This window comes from Microcaecilia unicolor, chromosome 5 (genome assembly GCF_901765095.1).
Source record: "Microcaecilia unicolor chromosome 5, aMicUni1.1, whole genome shotgun sequence".
In the NCBI taxonomy this organism is placed as follows: domain Eukaryota; kingdom Metazoa; phylum Chordata; class Amphibia; order Gymnophiona; family Siphonopidae; genus Microcaecilia; species Microcaecilia unicolor.
The window spans coordinates 201658825-201676602 of NC_044035.1; the positions used below are offsets into that span (position 1 = coordinate 201658825).

Genomic DNA, 17778 nt, shown 5'->3' on the forward strand with positions numbered 1-17778 from the left:
CCAGATACATAATATCAACCGGCTTCCCTTTGTCCACATATTTGTTTACTCCTTCAAAGAACTGAAGTAAATTGGTTAAGCAAGATTTCCCCACACAAAAGCCGTGCTGACTTGGTCTCAGTAATCCATGTCCTTGGATGTACTCTGTAATTTTGTTTTTGATAATAGCCTCTACCATTTTCCCCGGCACCGACGTCAGACTCACTGGTCTATAATTTCCCGGATCTCCTCTGGAACCTTTTTTAAAAATCGGCGTTACATTGGCCACCCTCCAATCTTCCGGAACCACGCTCGATTTTAAGGATAAATTGCATATCACTAACAGTAGCTCCGCAAGCTCATTTTTCACTTCTATCAGTACTCTAGGATGAATACCATCCGGACCAGGAGATTTGCTACTCTTCAGTTTGCTGAGCTGCCCCATTACGTCCTCCAGGTTTACCGTGAAGTCAGTAAGTTTCTCCGACTCGACCACTTGAAATACCATTTCCGACACCGGTATCCCACCCAAATCTTCCTCGGTGAAGACCGAAGCAAAGAATTCATTCAATCTCTCCTCTACGTCTTTACCCCTTGGTCATCCAGCGGCCCAACTGATTCTTTTGCCAGCTTCCTGCTTTTAATATAGCCTCTATTCCTATCTTTTTTTTGTAATCCCTCTTGGCCTTCTTTATTTGCGCCTTGCATTTGCTTTGACACTCCTTATGCTGCTTCTTGTTATTTTCAGACGGTTCCTTCTTCCATTTTTGAAGGTGTTTCTTTTAGCCCTAATAGCTTCCTTCACTTCACTTTTCAAGCATGCCGGCTGTCTTTTGGACTTCCGTCTTTCTTTTCTAATTCGCGGAATATGTTTGGCCTGGGCCTCCAGGATGGTATTTTTGAACAGCGTCCATGCCTGTTGTACAGTTTTTACCCTTTCAGTTGCCCCCCTAAGTTTTTTTTTAACCGTTCTTCTCATTTTATCATTGTCTCCTTTTTTAAAGTTAAACGCTAACGTATTTGACTTCCTGTGTATAGGTACTTCAAGGCTGATATCAAAACTGATCATATTATGATCACTGTTATCAAGCGGCCCCAGTACCATAACGTCCCTCACCACATCATGCGCTCCACTAAGGACCAAGTCTAGAATTTTTCCTTCTCTCGTTGGCTCCTGCACCAGCTGCTCCATAAAGCTGTCCTTGATTTCATCAAGGAATTGTACCTCTCTAGCGTGTCCCGATGTTACATTTACCCAATCTATATTGGGATAATTGAAGTCACCCATTATTATCACATTGCCCATTTTGTTTGCGTCTCTGATTTCTTTTATCATTTCTGCGTCTACCTGGTCATCTTAGCGAGGTGGACAGTAGTACACTCCTATCACCGTCCTTTTCCCTTTTATACATGGAATTTCAACCCACAATGATTCAAAGGTGTGATTTGTGTCCTGCTGAATTTGTAATCTATCTGAGTCAAGGCGCTCGTTAATATACAATGCTACCCCTCCACCAGTCCGGTCCACCCTATCACTATGATATACTTTGTACCCCGGTATGACAGTGTCCCACTGGTTATCCTCCTTCCACCAGGTCTCGGTAATGCCTATTATATCCAATTTTTCATTTAGTGCAATATATTCCAACTCTCCCATCTTATTTCTTAGACTCCTAGCATGTTTGTTGTTCCTATTTGCAGTATGTTTGTTGTTCCTATTTGCATGATGCTTAGTACTTGACACTAATGATTTGCCATCTTTTGTCTGATCTTTAGTTGTATTTAAGGGCACCTGGCCTACCATGGTCTGTTGTGCAACCTCACTATCCAGAAACCCTATCTTCCCTGTTTGTGAGGTATCCTTGCAAGATACCTTATCCCGAACCATGCGCTTTTGAGCGACTGTCGGCCGTCCCCCCATTTCTAGTTTAAAAGCTGCTCTATCTCCTTTTTAAATGCCGATGCCAGCAGCCTGGTCCCACCCTGGTTAAGGTGGAGCCCATCCTTTCGGAATAGGCTCCCCCTTCCCCAGAATGCTGCCCAGTTCCTAACAAATCTAAAACCCTCCTCCCTGCACCATCGTCTCATCCACGCATTGAGACTCCGAGCTCTACCTGTCTCTTTGGCCCTGCACGTGGAACAGGTAGCATTTCAGAAAATGCTACCCTATAGAATCTGGATTTGAGCTTTCTACCTAAGAGCCTAAATTTGGCTTCCAGAACCTCTCTCTCACATTTTCCTATGTCATTGGTACCCACATGTAACAAGACAGCCGGCTCCTCCCCAGCACTATCTAAAATCCTATCTAGGTGACACGTGAGGTCCGCCACCTTTGCACCAGGCAGGCAAGTCACCAGGCGATCCTCACGTCCACCAGCCACCCAGCTAACTATATGCCTAATGATCGAATCAACAACTACAACGGCTGTCCTAACCTTTCCCTCCCGGGCAGCACTTGGAGACATATCCTTGATGCGAGAGTATAGTACATCCCCTGGTGGGCAGGTCCTGGCTACAGGAGTACTTCCTACTTCACCAGGGTGATGCTCTTCTTCTAGGAGACCTCCCTCCTCCAAGGTAGCACAAGGGCTACTAGACTGGAGGTGGGACTTTTCTACAACATCCCTGTAGGTCTCCTCTATGTACCTCTCTGTCTCCCTCAGCTCCACCAAGTCTGCTACTCTAGCCTCAAGAGAACGGACACATTCTCTAAGAGCTAGGAGCTCTTTGCATCGGGCACAAACATATGACATCTCACCAACTGGGAGATAATCATACATGTGACACTCAATGCAAAAGACAGGATAGCACCCCTCTCGCTGCTGGACTGCTGACTCCATCATAGTGTTTTTGAGCTTTTCAATAATTTAAAATTTGCTACAGTATTAAGCATATTAGCCTAATATAAAAGTGTCTTTTAGTTTATGTGGAGGAGCATAATCGAACGTGAACGCCCATCTCCATGGGCGTCTATCTCCGAGAACGGTTACATGAAGGGGCGGGACAAACTGTATTTTTGAAAAAAATGGACGTCCATCTTTTTTCCGATAATACGGTTTGTGCCAGCCAAATGCATCGGATTTGTGCGGATTTCAGCTGGGCGGTTTCGTTTTTCAGCGATAATTGAAACCGAAGGCGCCCAGCTCAAAAACGAACAAATCCAAGGCATTGGGTCATGGGAGGGGCCAGGATTCGTAGTGCACTGGTCCCCCTCACATGCCAGGACACCAACCGGGCACCCTAGGGGGCACTTGTAACAAGTTAAAAAAAAAGTTAACTACCTTTGAAGTCCATAGCTCCCTTCTCTTGGGTGCTGAGCTCCCCAAATCCCCCAAAACCCACTGCCCACAACTCTACACCATTACCATAGCACTTATGGCTGAAGGGGGGCACCTAGATGTGGGTACAGTGGGTTTTGGGGGCGGTTTGGAGCGCTCCCATTTACCACCACAAGTGTGACAGATGGGGCGGGGGGGGGGGGGGGGATAGACCTGGGTCCACCTGTCTGAAGTCCACTGCACCCACTAACAACTGCTCCAGGGACCTGCATACTGCTGTGATGGAGCTGGGTATGACATTTGAGGCTGGCATACAGGCTGGCAAAAAAAAGTTTTTAAAGTTGTTTTTTTGGGTGGGAGGGGGTTAGTGACCACTGGGGGAGTCAGGGGTGGTCATCCCCGATTCCCTCATGTAGTCATTTAGGGCACTTTTTTGGGACTTGTTCGTGACCCAAATTCGCGCTAAAAACACCTTTCTTTTTTCGATTATCGGCCAAGGACGCCCATCTCTCCTTGGCCGATAAACACGCCCCAGTCCCGCCTTCACCACGCCTCCGACACGCTCCTGTCAACCTTGGCCGTTTCCGTGACAGATTGCAGTTGAAGACGCCCAAAATCGGCTTTCGATTATACCGATTTGGGCGCCCACGGGAGAAAGACGCCCATCTCCCGATTTGGGTTGAAATATGGGCGTCTTTCTCTGGATAGTATATTGTATGATTTATTTAGTGTTTCCTTCTTAGATGGTAATGAAATGTATTTAAAACTCTGTAAGAGCACTCCTTGCTTGTTACCCTAATTACAATAACTGACTATAATTGAAGAGTTGTCCTAGGGGTGGGTGGGAAGACTAAACTAGATCCTGCAGTGCCTGTTAGATTCTATCTGTTAATGCTGTGGTACAAAACTTTTAAAACTAAGTGGAAAAGACTATGGAGATTTGTTGTTAAAATTTGCTTTTTATATTTTTATTTTGCCTAACACTAACCTATAATTCCTCCTTCAAACCCCAATCTTTAAGTTTCCAAAGCACAAAGCAAAGTAGCGTTCACTTACCAGAGAAATGTCCTCTTCTCTCAGAACTTCTAACGCATAAAATACACACCATGATATGAATGTATGTACAGGGGTGTACCGGGTTTACATCTGGGTAAAGCGTAGGCAGGGTTCACAAATAGATGTGTATATTATAAACCAGCTTATTTTCGAAAGAGAAAGACGCCCATATTTCAACCCAAATCGGGAGATGGGCGTCTTTCTCCCGTAGGCGGCCAAATCGGTATAATTGAAAGCCAATTTTGGGCGTCTTCAATTGCACTCCGTCGTGGAAATGGCCAAAGTTGACGGGGGTGTGTCGGAGGCATGGTGAAGGTGGGACTGGGGCATGGCTATCGGCCGAACAGAAATGGGCGGCTTTCACCGATAATGGAAAAAAAAATAGCCATTTTTAGTGAGAATTTAGGTCACTTTTTTTGGACCCTTTTTTTCACAAAGAAGTCCCAAAAAAGTGCCCTAAGTGACCAGAGGACCACCGGAGGGAATCGGGGATGACCTCCCCTGACTCCCCCAGTGGTCACTAACCCCCTCCCACCAAAAAAAAAGAACTTTAACAACTTATTTCCCAGCCTGTATGCCAGCCTCAATTGTCATACCCAGGCGGACCCAGGCCCATCCCCCTCCTACCTGTTACACTTGTGCTGGTTAATGCTGAGCCCTCCAAAAACCCCCAAAACCTACTGTACCCACATGTAGGTGCCCCCTTTCACCCCTTAGGGCTATGGTAATGGTGTAGACTTGTGGGCAGTGGGTTTTGGGGGGATTTGGGGGGCTCAGCACACAAGGAAAGGGTGTTATGCACCTGGGAGCTCTTTTACTGTTTTTTGTTAATTTGTAAAAGTGCCCCCTAGGTTGCCCAGTTGGTGTCCTGGCATGTGAGGGGGACCAGTGCACTACGAATCCTGGCCCCTCCCACGACCCAATGCCTTGGATTTGTTCGTTTTTGAGCTGGACGCCTTCGGTTTCCATTATCGCTGAAAACCGATATCGCCCAGCTGAAAAACGGCCAACTCCTAGGCATTTGCCCTGCACAACCCGTATTATCAGAAAAAAGATGAGCGCCCATCTTTTTTAGAAAATATGGGTTGTCCCGTTCACGGAAATAGGCGCCCACGATATAGGTGCCCCATGGAGATGGGCGTTCGCGTTCGATTATGCCCCTCAAAGTATGTTAATCTATACATGTGCTTGAATAATCTAGGTGTGGACATTTACACCAGCTTGAGAGGATGTGTAACTGTCTGTAACTTCAAGGTAGGTGCAATTTCTACCACTTATGCTAGTATTTTATAAAGAGCTAGGCACCTTATCCAGCTTATAATCGAACGAGAATAACGCCCAAGTTCCGACCTAAATCGGGAGATGGGCGTTCTTCTCACAAAAACAAATAAAGCGGCATAATCGAAAGCCGAACTTTGGACGCTTTCAACTGCACTCCGTCGCGGATGCGGACAAAGTTGACGGGGGAGTGTCGGAGGCGTGGTGAAGGCGGAACTGGGGCGTGGTTATCACCCGAACAGAGATGGGCGCCCTTCGCCGATAATGGATGCGTTTGTAGCTAGAATTTAGGGCACTTTTCCTGGACCCTGTTTTTTGACGAATAAGGCCCCAAAAAGTGCCCTAAATGACCAGATGACCCCCAGAGGGAGTCGGGGATGACCTCCCCTGACTCCCCCAGTGGTCACTAACCCCCTCCCACCACAACAAATGATGTTTCACAACTTTTTACTTTCACCCTCAAATGTCATACCCTCCTCCCAAGCAGCAGTATGCAGGTCCCTGGAACAGTTGTTAGGGGGTGCAGTGGACGTCAGGCAGGTGGACCCAGGCCCATCCCCCCCTACCTGTTACAACTGTGCTGCTTAATGCTACTAGTCGTCCAACCCCCCCAAACCCCCTGTACCCACATGTAGGTGCCCCCCTTCACCGCTTAGGGCTATAGTACTGGTGTAGACTTGTGGGCAGTGGGTTTTGAGGGGGATTTGGGGGGCTCAACACCCAAGGGAAGGGTGCTATGCACCTGGGAGCTCTTTTACCTTTTTTTTTGTTTTTGTAAAAGTGCCCCCTAGGGTGCCCGGTTGGTGTCCTGGCATGTGAGGGGGACCAGTGCACTATGAATCCTGGCCCCTCCCACGAACAAATGCCTTGCATTTATTCGTTTTTGAGCTGGGCGATTTCATTTTCCATTATCGGTGAAAAGCAAAAACGCCCAGCTCACACCTTGGCGAATAAAGCATGGGCGTCTATTTTTTTTAAAAAATACGGTTCACTCCGCCCCTTCACGGACCCGTTCTCGGAGATTAACGCCCATGGAGATAGGCGTTTCTGGTCGATTATGCCCCTCCATGTGTTTTATAGCCCAATAGTCCCCTTCCCTATGTGTCCTTCTATCTGTCCTACCCTTATCCTTATCTTCAATAGTCCATTTCCCTATATGTCCTTCTGTCTGTCCTACCCTTGTCTTTATTGGTCCTGTCTGTCTGTCCTGATTTAGATTGTAAGCTCTTTTGAGCAGGGACTGTCTTTCTTCATGTTCAATTGTGAAGCGCTGCGTATGTCTGGTAGCGCTATAGAAATGATTTATAGTAGCAGTAGTAGTAGTAGATTTATAAAACAGGGCCGAAGTAGGAACTTACTTGCCCTGTTATAAAAGTACTTTCCTAGCAGCGAAAGTGTGGTCATTATTTTAGAAACATATCCATGTGTAAACAGCACTGTTTTACACATGTATATTGAATCAAGTAAATATCAGTTTCAGAAAGCTGATCCACACCATGCAGAAGGGGGTATGATTTGTGTGTAGCTGAAGCAGCAGGGCCATCCCAAGGGCTGTACAAGCAGTGCAACTGCATAGGGCACAAGGGTGATAAGGGAGCAAAAATCACACCCCATCAATTGACTTCCCTTATTGTGGATGCAGCAAAGTGGGTGGGGTAGGGACACTAGGGTGCATGTCACATAGGTCAGGCAGGACTAAAATCTACATATGTTTTCTCCATTTTCCAAAGAGAATGCATATTTAATGGTGAAAAATCTTCACGTTGGGCTTTATACCAGCTCAAAGGTAAATATAAGTTTTACAAAAGTGTTTGTTTCAGTTAGGACTTTATACATGATAAATGTCAACATCTCCATGTGGAAGCTGCTGGGTTTGTACCATTCAGTTTTTCAACATATATACTTGTAAAATGGCTTCTTCTATTGTATGTGCTGGCAAATTCACATGCTTTCCTGCAGGTATTATAGAAAAGGCTCTATGTCAGCGGATCCTTTTCTAATATACCACTGCAATTGGGTATATCCCAGCCTGGAGATCTCAGTTCCTTCAAAAGGATATAAACTGGATGGAGTCAGTTGAGATGGTGGCTATTAAAATGGTCAATGGACCTTGTCAAAAAGCATATTGGGACAGGTATTTTAATTTAGGACAGTCTTTTTCCTGTCCTAAATTAAAAAAAAAACATTTAACTGTACAAATAATGGTTGAAAATTGCAACTATGAGGGTAATTTTATAAATGTGGATTTTCACGCACCTATTTTATAAAATTAAATATGTGCCTACTTGGCTTTATAAAATACCAGTGTTAAGCGTGAAAGAACTTGTGTGCATGTAGGTACTATCACTCAGAAGCTCCAGGGTGCCTAAATTAACAATTTTATAATTTACATATATAAATGTCAATTCTGCTCATTCTCCACCTAATTTCTGCCCCTATGCATGCCCACATTGAAAGTATGTGTGATGAAACCTATGCGATACTTTCACACTAGTCAGTATTTTATGAGGTTATTTACACATCTAAGTAGCCACTTATGTGCGTAAATGACTGAAATGCTGGCATTTATGCACATTCATGGTGCCAAAATTTGGCAGCTCCTTATAAAATTATCCCCTATATGTATAGTTAGACAAAATGCCCTTGTTCCACGCCAGTGCTATCTAGATAGTGCCATAGCACTTAGAGAGAATTTTATGTAGCCTATGGGCCCTGTTTACTAAGCTGTGCTGTAGGCACACTAGCATTTTTAACATGCGCTAATGCTAGAGACACCCATATATTCCTACGGGTGTCTCTAGCATTAGAGTGCGCTAATTTTTAGCGTGGGCTAAAAACGCTAGAACACCTTAGTAAACAGGGCCCTATATTTGGTATCCTAATTTAGGCGCCTATTGCTGAAAGTCTGTGCTAAGCTCCTAACCTACCCTCATTGCACCCTAAATCGGCTCCCAACTTTCCAATTTTCAAGATCCTACAAGTAGCAGCCTAGCAAAACCAGAAGCCTAAGTTTAGAAACTCAGTCCTAGTCAAATGGGTCTGTTTAGGATCCTAAGTTCCAAAGTTAGACTTCTAAGCCTTCTGAAAATTGGTTAAGTTTTCTTTTGACTAACCTGAAGTGGAGGTTTTTGAATGTAAAATGGGTTTCTACAATGCCAGTTGTTTTGACTCTAGTTCGGAGGATATCTTGTTCTGTTGGCTGGTAGTCAGCTGCTCCAATTCGATCTAAGCTGTCTAGGTAGCTGAAAGAAAAAAAAAAGTGTCTATTAGATATTTTAAAATTCATTTTTGAACCTTTGAAAAACTGTAAATAGAATGAAACAACCTGAAAATTTCTTCTTTAGCCACTTCTAGTTTGGAATTTCTCTGTTGTATAAGATTTTAGCAGAAAATGTCATAGGGAAAGTGATTTAAAAGTGATTCCCAAATAAAGCAGTTCTGTTATGTGGTAATCAGAGGTGTTCCTGGGAAAGGCTGAGACAGTGGCGTAGCAAGGGCGGGGCGGTGGGGGCAGTCCGCCCTGGGTGTCAACGGGTGGGGGGAGCTCTGCTAGCGAATCCCTACCAGCTCCATCCACCCGGCCGCTGTTTGGTGTGGCGTCTCACATCTGCACTGCTGTAAGAGAAGAAAATCGCCTCGTCGGCCCTTCCCTCACTCTGTCCCGCCCTCGAAGAAATAGGATGTTACATCAGAGGGCGGGACACAGTGAGGGAAGGGCCGACTAGGCGATTTTCTTCTTTTACATCAGCGCAGAGTCGCGCGAGGCGCTGGGTGGACAGAGCTGGTAGACAGGTGGGGAATGGGGAGGGGGGAAGGGGTGCGCGCAGCAGTGATCCGCCCCGGGTGGCAGTGAACCACAGAATGCCACTGGGCTGAGAAGAGTTTAAACTTACATGAATACTTTTTAGTTTCAAAAGCATGCATGTATTTTCCCCCAAAACACTATAGGGCTCATTTTCAAAAGAGAAAAATGTCTCAAAAAGTGGCATTTGGTGTTTTTGGGTGTGTTTGGGTGTTCCCAAAACTTGGATGTTTTTCTGCCATAATGGAACAAAGCAAAAACATCCAGGGATAAAAGTTAGCGGTTTTGGCCTAGACCTCTTTCAATCATGTCTAAGTCACAAAAAGGTGCCCTAAATGACGAGATGACCACTGGAGGGATTAAGGCACAACCCCACCCCCTAAAGCTGTGAAAGAAACAAAATAAGTACTGAATATTTGTAAACCGCTTTGAATGTAGTTGCAAAAACCTCAGAAGGCGGTATATTACTACTATTTAGCATTTCTATAGCGCTACAAGGCATACGCAGCGCTGCACAAACATAGAAGAAAGACAGTCCCTGCTCAAAGAGCTTACAATCTAATAGACAAAAAATAAATAAAGTAATCAAATCAATTAATGTGAACGGGAAGGAAGAGAGGAGGGTAGGTGGAGGCGAGTGGTTACAAGTGGTTACGAGTCAAAAGCAATGTTAAAGAGGTGGGTATATCAAGTTCCATTTCCATTTCCCTTCCCTATATACCAGCCAGCTGTTATGACCAGTCCTATTACAGAAGCAAGCAGGTCCCTGGAGTGGTCAGTGCACCATAGAGAAGGGGACCCACTAAGTGGTACACTTGTGGTGGAAAGTGTGAGCCCTCCAAAACCCACCAAAACTCTACTGTACCCAACTGTACACCACTACTTTTTTCCTGATGGTTCCTCTAGTTATGTGGGCTGAAGTTAGTTTCTAATATTTCCATTTAACATTTTCTACTGAACAAAGTGTCATCATTGATTATACTTTGAAACCCTCTACTCAGTGTGCATCAGCGGCTAAGAAAGCAAATAGAATTTTAGGAATTATTAGAGAAGGAATACAAAACAAAAATGAGATTATAATGCCTTTGTATCACTCGATGGTGCAACTGCATCTCGAATACTGTGTGTAATTCTGGTCACCACATCTCAAAAGAGAAATAGTGGAATTAGAAAAGGTACAGAGAAGGGTGATGAAAATGATAAAGGGGATGGGATGACTTCCATATAAGGAAAGGCTGAAGAGACTAGGGCTCTTCAGCTTGGAGAAGAGATGTCTGAGGAGAAATAGATAGAGGTCTGTAAAATACTGAGTGGAGTGGACATGAATCACTTGTTTACTCTTTCTAAAAATACAAGCCAGCTGATAACATAGAGGCATATTTTCAAAGTACTACTACTACTACTACTACTACTACTATTTAGCATTTCTATAGCGCTACAAGGCATACGCAGTGCTGCACAAACATAGAAGAAAGACAGTCCCTGCTCAAAGAGCTTACAATCTAATAGACAAAAAATAAATAAAGTATGGAACTTTGTAAGTCTTAGTGCTTTGAAAATGAGCCCCATAAGAACATAAGAGTAGCCATACTGGGTCAGACCACCTAGCCCAGTATCCTGTTTTCCAAACAGTGGCCAAGCCAGGTCACAAGTACCTGGCAGAAACCCAATTAGCAGCAACATTCCATGCTAGCAATCCCGGGACAAGCAGTTGCTTCCTCATGTCTGTCTCAATAGCAGACTATGGACTTTTCCTCCAGGAAGTTGTCCAAATCCTTTTTAAACCCAGATACTCTAACCGTTGTTACTACATCCTCTGGCAAAGAGTTCCAGAGCTTAACTATTCATTGACTGAAAAAATATTTCCTCCTATTTGTTTTAAAAGTATTTCCATGTAACTTCCTCGAGTGTCCTCTAGTCTTTCTACTTTTGGAATGAGTAAAAAAATCGATTTACTTCTACCCATTCTACACCATTCAGGATTTTGTAGACCTTAAACATATCTCCCCTCATCCATCTCTTTTCCAAGTTGAAGAGCCCTAACCTCTTTAGCCTTTCTTCATATGAAAGGAGTTCCATCCTCTTTATCATTTTGGTTGCTCTTCTCTGAACCTTTTCTAATTCTGCTATTCTTTTTTGAGAATCGGTGACCAGAACTGAATTCAGTACTCAAGGTGCGGTCCCACCATGGAGCAATACAAAAGCATTATAGTATTTTCGGTCTTACTCACCATCTCTTTTCTAATAATTCCTAGCATCATGTTTGCTTTTTTGGCTGTCGCCGTACACTGAGCAGAAGATTTCAGCATATTATCTACCACGACACCCAGATCTTTTTTTGAGTGCTGACCCCTAAGGTGGACCCTAGCAGCAGGTAACTATGATTCAGATTATTCTTTCCAATGTGCATCACCTTGCATTCATCCACATTATTTCTTCTGCCATCTGGATGCCCATTCTTCAAATTTCCTAAGGTCTTCCTGCAATATTTTACAATCCACTTGTGTTTTAACAACCTTGAATAGTTTTGTATGATCAGCAAATTTAACCACCTCTGTGGTAGCATGCATTAGGTGAACATGTGCGTCTCACATGCACTTTCACGCTAAAGTACTGTGCCAGGTGCCTCCTAATGATGTAAGCTCAGCGACTATTTAAGCCACCCAGTACTGCAACTCTTCACCTTCACAATGTTCTGCTGCCTTACCGTGTGCCTGTTATTCTTACTTCAGTCCAGCCAAGTCTGTCTGGGTCCCATTTGCTGTTCCTGTTGTTCCTGCTCCAGTGCAGTTGTCCATCTGTGTCCCTGTTGCTGTCCCTGTTGCTCCTGCTCCAATCCAGTAAATCCGTCCATGACCCAATTTTGATATCTGCTGCTACCTTCAGCTCTACTGTTTCTCCAATGACCTGTCTGCTGCCAATCTAGACCTCTGGGTCCTAGACTCGGGGTCTCACCAGCAGTACAAGGTCTCACTCTCTGGTTCCTAACAGTTTGCGAAGGCCATGAGCTTGACGGAGTCACCAGCCCTGCAATTATTGCAGCAGTTGGCCATCCAGTTCCAACAATTATCTGGGGTCCTACAAGACCTGACCCAGTGCATGGACCACTTCCAGAACCTGGGTGCACCACAAGTTGCTGCCTCACCACCCGTTGTAGCCCCAGACCCTGCACTTGCTTCCACCTTCACAGGGATTCGGGTCGCTTCACCTCCTTGGTTCGATGGGTACTCAAAGACCTACCGGGGATTTCTGAACCAATATCAAATCATTTTTGAATTGCAGGCAAGAGACTTTGTTTCTGATAGAGCCAAGGTGGCCTACCTTATCTCACTGGCCCTGCCCTCACCTGGGCTTCGCCTATATGGGAGTGGAATGACCCAATCTTGAACAATCTGACAGATTTTTGGGGTCATTTCTGAAGAAATTTTGAGTGAGCCAAGGAGTGCCAAGCTGCCGACTCTTTCGTAAAGCCTCGCCTTCCTTCCCAAAGACCTTGGCTGAGAGCGGGGATACCATGCAGGTTGATTGATTAGGCCTCTTAGACCAAGAAAAGCAGTGGAGACGGACCCAGAATCTGTGCCTGTAATGCAGTGAGAAAGTCACTACACCTGCTGGTTCCACCAGACGGATTCCCTGCACACAGCTGCTGGTTCCCGCTACTATAAAATTGGACCCAGAGTTCTCCACTGAAGCGTTCATCAACTCAGGTGCTTTCATTGATGAGGACCTGGTCTGCCACTATCACATCCCCACTCAGAAATTACCACAGCCTATCTCTGTGTCCTCAGTGTATGGGAACATGCAAGAGACCATAAGAACTAAAACAGTTCCCCTCTGTTAAAAGATCGGGGTGCTCCATAAGGAGGCGACTTCTCTCCTTGTTCTCCAGATGGCAGTGAATCCCATCATCCTGGTCCTTCCTTGGTTGCAAAAGCACAACCCCCGTATTGACTGGGACCATGGTGAGCTTGTGGCCTGGGTTCAACCCTGTTTACACTGCTGTGTGGGCTCCATAGTTCCAGCCAAGAGCACGCTGGAGGTCAAGGAGAAGATTCCCTGGGTCCACCAAGAATATGCTGATGTATTCTCCAAAGTACAAGTGGAGACCCGCACCAGGACTATGATTGCCACATTTACCTGCTTCATAGGAAGATCCCTCCCAGGGGAATATCTCGCCATACCCTTTGGACTGGTCAATGCCCCTGCTTCCAGAATTTTTGTCAGTGACACCTTTTAAGACTTATTGTACAAATGCATTCTTGTCTGTCTATCTGGATGACATTTTGATCTTCTCTCACTCACTGGAACAGCACTGGTAGCATGTCAAGATGGTGCTCCAGTGCCTGCACCAGAACAAACTGTAGGCCAAGTTGGAGAAATATGCTTTTGAATGCACAGAATTACCCTTCTTAGGGTATATTATCTCAGAACAGAGGCTACACATGGACCTAGCCAAACTCTCAGCGATCCTCCACTGACCCCAGCCTCATGGGCGATGAGCACTCCAGAGAATTTATTCAGATCTACCCTTCTATCGCAGCATCACTGATGGCCCTTACTTGGAAGGACATGAACCCTTGAGACTGGCCAATGAATGTGATAGCCACATTTGCCCGCCGGAAGCAGGCCTTTATCACTGCCCCAATTCTTCAGCATTCAGATCCTGGAAAGTGCTTCTACATCAAGGTTGATGCCTCCTTTACAGAGGCCGGCGATGTAATATCCCAGGCCAGTGCCAGCGGTAAACTACTACCATGCACCTACTTTTCTAGGAAATTCTCACCTGCCAAAAGGAACTATGAACTCTTGGCCATAAAAAATAGCTCTGGAGGAGTGGCACCACTTGCTCAAGGAAGTCAAGCATCTATTCATTGTATTAAGATGGATCACAAGAACCTGACAAGCCAGATGGTCCCCGTTCGTTTTCCGCTTCAACTTTGTCTTCTCTGTCGCGCTCTATGGAGACCACCGAGGAGCAAACAGACCTCCAGCATGTCCAGAATCTTGACTGCCACCACTGTAACAGTTCCAGATGGCAAAACCATCATGCCCAAACGGCTTCAGGAGGCTGTCCTCAAGTGGGGTCATGACACTAAAATCACAGGACACCCTGGGGTTCAAGGTACCACAAACTGATACCCTGCTCATATTGGTGGCACAGCTTGAGAAGAGATGTGAAGGAATTTGTCACAGTCTGTTCAGTCTGTGCCAAACAGAAACCATTTCATGCTTGCCCTTGGAGCCTCCTGAATCCACACCCTACGCTGAAGAAGCCTTGGAGACATATTGCAATGGATCACGGACCTCCCTCTCTCTGATGGTTTCTCTACCATCTGGGTGGTGGTGGACCATTTCTCAAAGATAGCTCACTTTGTACCTCTCTCTGGATTACCATTTGCACATAAGTACATAAGCATCGCCATGCTGGGATAGACCAAGGGTCCATCGAGCCCAGCACCCTGTCACCGACAGCGGCCAAAAGAACAAGCAATTTGACCCGCCCATCCTAGAAATAGTGTATTATTCCCTCGTCCATTCAATAACATTCTATGGTCTTTTCCTCCAGGAATCCGTCCAACCTTTTTTTGAAGTCCGCTGAGTTAACCACTTTTTCCGGCAGTGAATTCCAGAATTTCTCTACGCATTGAGTGAAGAAAAATTTCCTCCGATTAGTTTTTTTTTTTTTTTAATCATTTATTTATAATTTTTTCATTTTATAAGGATCACTTGTAAAACAGTAAAACAGAGATGACTGTACATTAAAACAATATTAGAAGAAAACAATCTCAACAAGATAAATAGATTTTATACAATCTTTCTCTTTCTTAGACCACAAAATAAATAGGGAGAGTGAAACAAGACAAGTAGATCAATTTAAACAACAGCAAACAAAGAAAACGTGGTATTAACCCGATTATCCCCAGTTATTATTTATCTAAATCATTATTCCACATTGATCATCTAGTTGGTTTCTTCAAGACCATAACGGTGCATAGTCCATCAATTTCATTGAAAACATACTTATTGTCCAATATTAGTGAAAGTAATACACTTGATTTGATTTTATTTCCCTTTTAAAACCAGAAATTGTTTAACAATACAAACCCTTGAATCTCCAATCCAATTCCCGCTGATTAAAGTAATCCCAGTCTCACAGGCTTCACTCCTTTTGAAATAATATATTAAGAGGAATCATTTCAGAGGCAAAAAAACATTAGGAGTCATACCCGGAACTCTGGGAAAACAACAATCTCGATATTAATCATCTGTAACAATATTCATTTAGTTCAAATTTTTTTGGTCTTTTATCATTTTCAAATCTTAACCGTTTCCTACTTCAGTAGAACTTCATTTGCTGTATATTCTCAAAGGATTTGATTAGATTATCCATGTGGCTCATTAACAAGACTATATCTGAAGCAAAGTCATTCTCTACCATCGTCAGGTCCTGGAGCACCCTCCAGATGACATTCAATGCAACCTCCACGGAAGCCAAAAACTCCAAGCTGATAACTCTTAAGGGTTTAGGAGTAGCACCGCCGACACGGGTTCAGCTGTAAACGACTTCCGTTTCAGCGTACACTCCTGACTCACTCCTCCACTCCTTTGGGCATGGTGGTTAAATGATTTTTGAGCGATGAAGTTGTTTCCAGGTCCAAGAGCATCGACGCTCCTTCGTCGGCGCTAATCAAAGGACTCATCAACCCAGTCATCTATGGGCAGCTCGTCACACAGCGGTCCCACACTTGCTGCACAGGGGACAAAACGCTGGTCATCGGCGGCTGACCCCCTCATTGTCCCCTTCCTCTGTTAAGGCAACTGCAATGCAGAGAGGAAATTTCAAGTGAACAAAAACTGAACTTCAGAGGACAGCTGGGCCGTTGAGTGTACGAGCTTCAGGTCACCATCTTTCCCCTCTCCCTAATTTGGGACACTCTTTGTCTGGTTTCTCCTCAGAGGCCTGTCTGATATGGGTAACCCTTCAGCATAGCCCTCTGAGTCATTGAAACACGGAAGCCCCTCCACCACTTACAAGGTGGTGTCCCTTCGGAGGGGCCTCCGATTAGTTTTAAATTTACCACACTGCAGCTTCATCGCATGCCCCCTTGACCTAGTATTTTTGGAAAGCGTAAACAGACGCTCCACATCGACCTGTTCCATTCCACTCATTATCCTATAGACCTCAATCATATCTCCCCTCAGCTGCCTTTTCTCCAAGCTGAAAAGCCCCAGCCTCTTCAGCCCTTCCTCATAGGGAAGCCTTCCCATCAACTGTATCATCTTTGTCGCCCTTCTCTGCAACTTTTCCAATTCCATTTTATCTCTTTTGAGGTGCGGCAACCAGAATTCAACACAATACTCGAGATGCGGTCACACCATGGAGCGATACAATGGCAGAATAATATCCTTATTTTTGTTTTCAATCCCTTTCCTAATGATACCAAACATTCTATTTACTTTCCTAGCCGCAGCAGCACATGGAGCAGAAGTTTTCAACATATCATCAAGATCCCTTTCTTGGTCCATGATTCCCAATGCTGAACCCTGCATGACGTAGTTATACTTTGGGTTCCTCTTTCCCACATCCATCACTTTGCACTTGTTCACATTAAACGTCATCTGCCATTTAGACACCCAGTCTCCCAGTCTCGTAAGGTCCTCTTGTAGTTTTTCACAATCTTCTTGCGATTTGACGACTTTGAATAATTGAGAGAAGAGGACATTTCTCTGGTAAGTGAACGGTACTTTGCTTTGTGCTTTGGGAACTTAAAGGTTTAGAGGAGGAATTGTAGGTTAGTGTTAGGCAAAATATAAATATAAAAAGCAAATTTTAACAACTAATCTCCATAGTATTTTCCACTTAGTTTTAAAAGCTTTGTACCACAGCATTAACAGATAGAATTTATCAAGCACTGCAGGATCTAGTTTAGACCGGTGAGTCTGACGTCGGTGCCAGGGAAAATGGTAGGAAAATGTGGGCGAGAGGTTCTGGAAGCCAAATTTAGGCTCTTAGGTAGAAAGCTCAAATCCAGATCCTCTAGGGTAGCATTTTCTGAAATGCTATCTGTTCCACGCGCAGGGCCAAAGAGACAGGCAGAGCTCCGGAGTCTCAACGCGTGGATAAGACGATGGTGTAGGGAGGAAGGTTTTAGATTTGTTAGGAACTGGGCAACATTCTGGGGAAGGGGGAGCCTATTCCGAAAGGATGGGCTCCACCTTAACCAGGGTGGGACCAGGCTGCTGGCATCGGCATTTAAAAAGAAGATAAAGAAGATAAAGCAGCTTTTAAACTAGAAATGGGGGGAAGGCTGACAGTCGCTCAAAAGCGCATGGTTCGGGATAAGGTATCTTGCAAGGATACCTCACAAACAGGGAAGATAGGGT

The 17778-nt window shown here is 44.7% G+C and overlaps 1 protein-coding gene across 1 annotated transcript in view; it reads right to left on the bottom strand.

Annotated features, from left to right (window-relative positions):
- GNAO1 (G protein subunit alpha o1) overlaps positions 1-17778 on the bottom strand; it is a 1102755-nt gene that overhangs the window by 219609 nt on the left and 865368 nt on the right. Inside the window, exon 5 of the mRNA XM_030203709.1 lies at positions 8705-8833. Coding sequence (XP_030059569.1) covers positions 8705-8833 — 129 coding nt within the window. The remainder of the gene's footprint in view (positions 1-8704; positions 8834-17778) is intronic.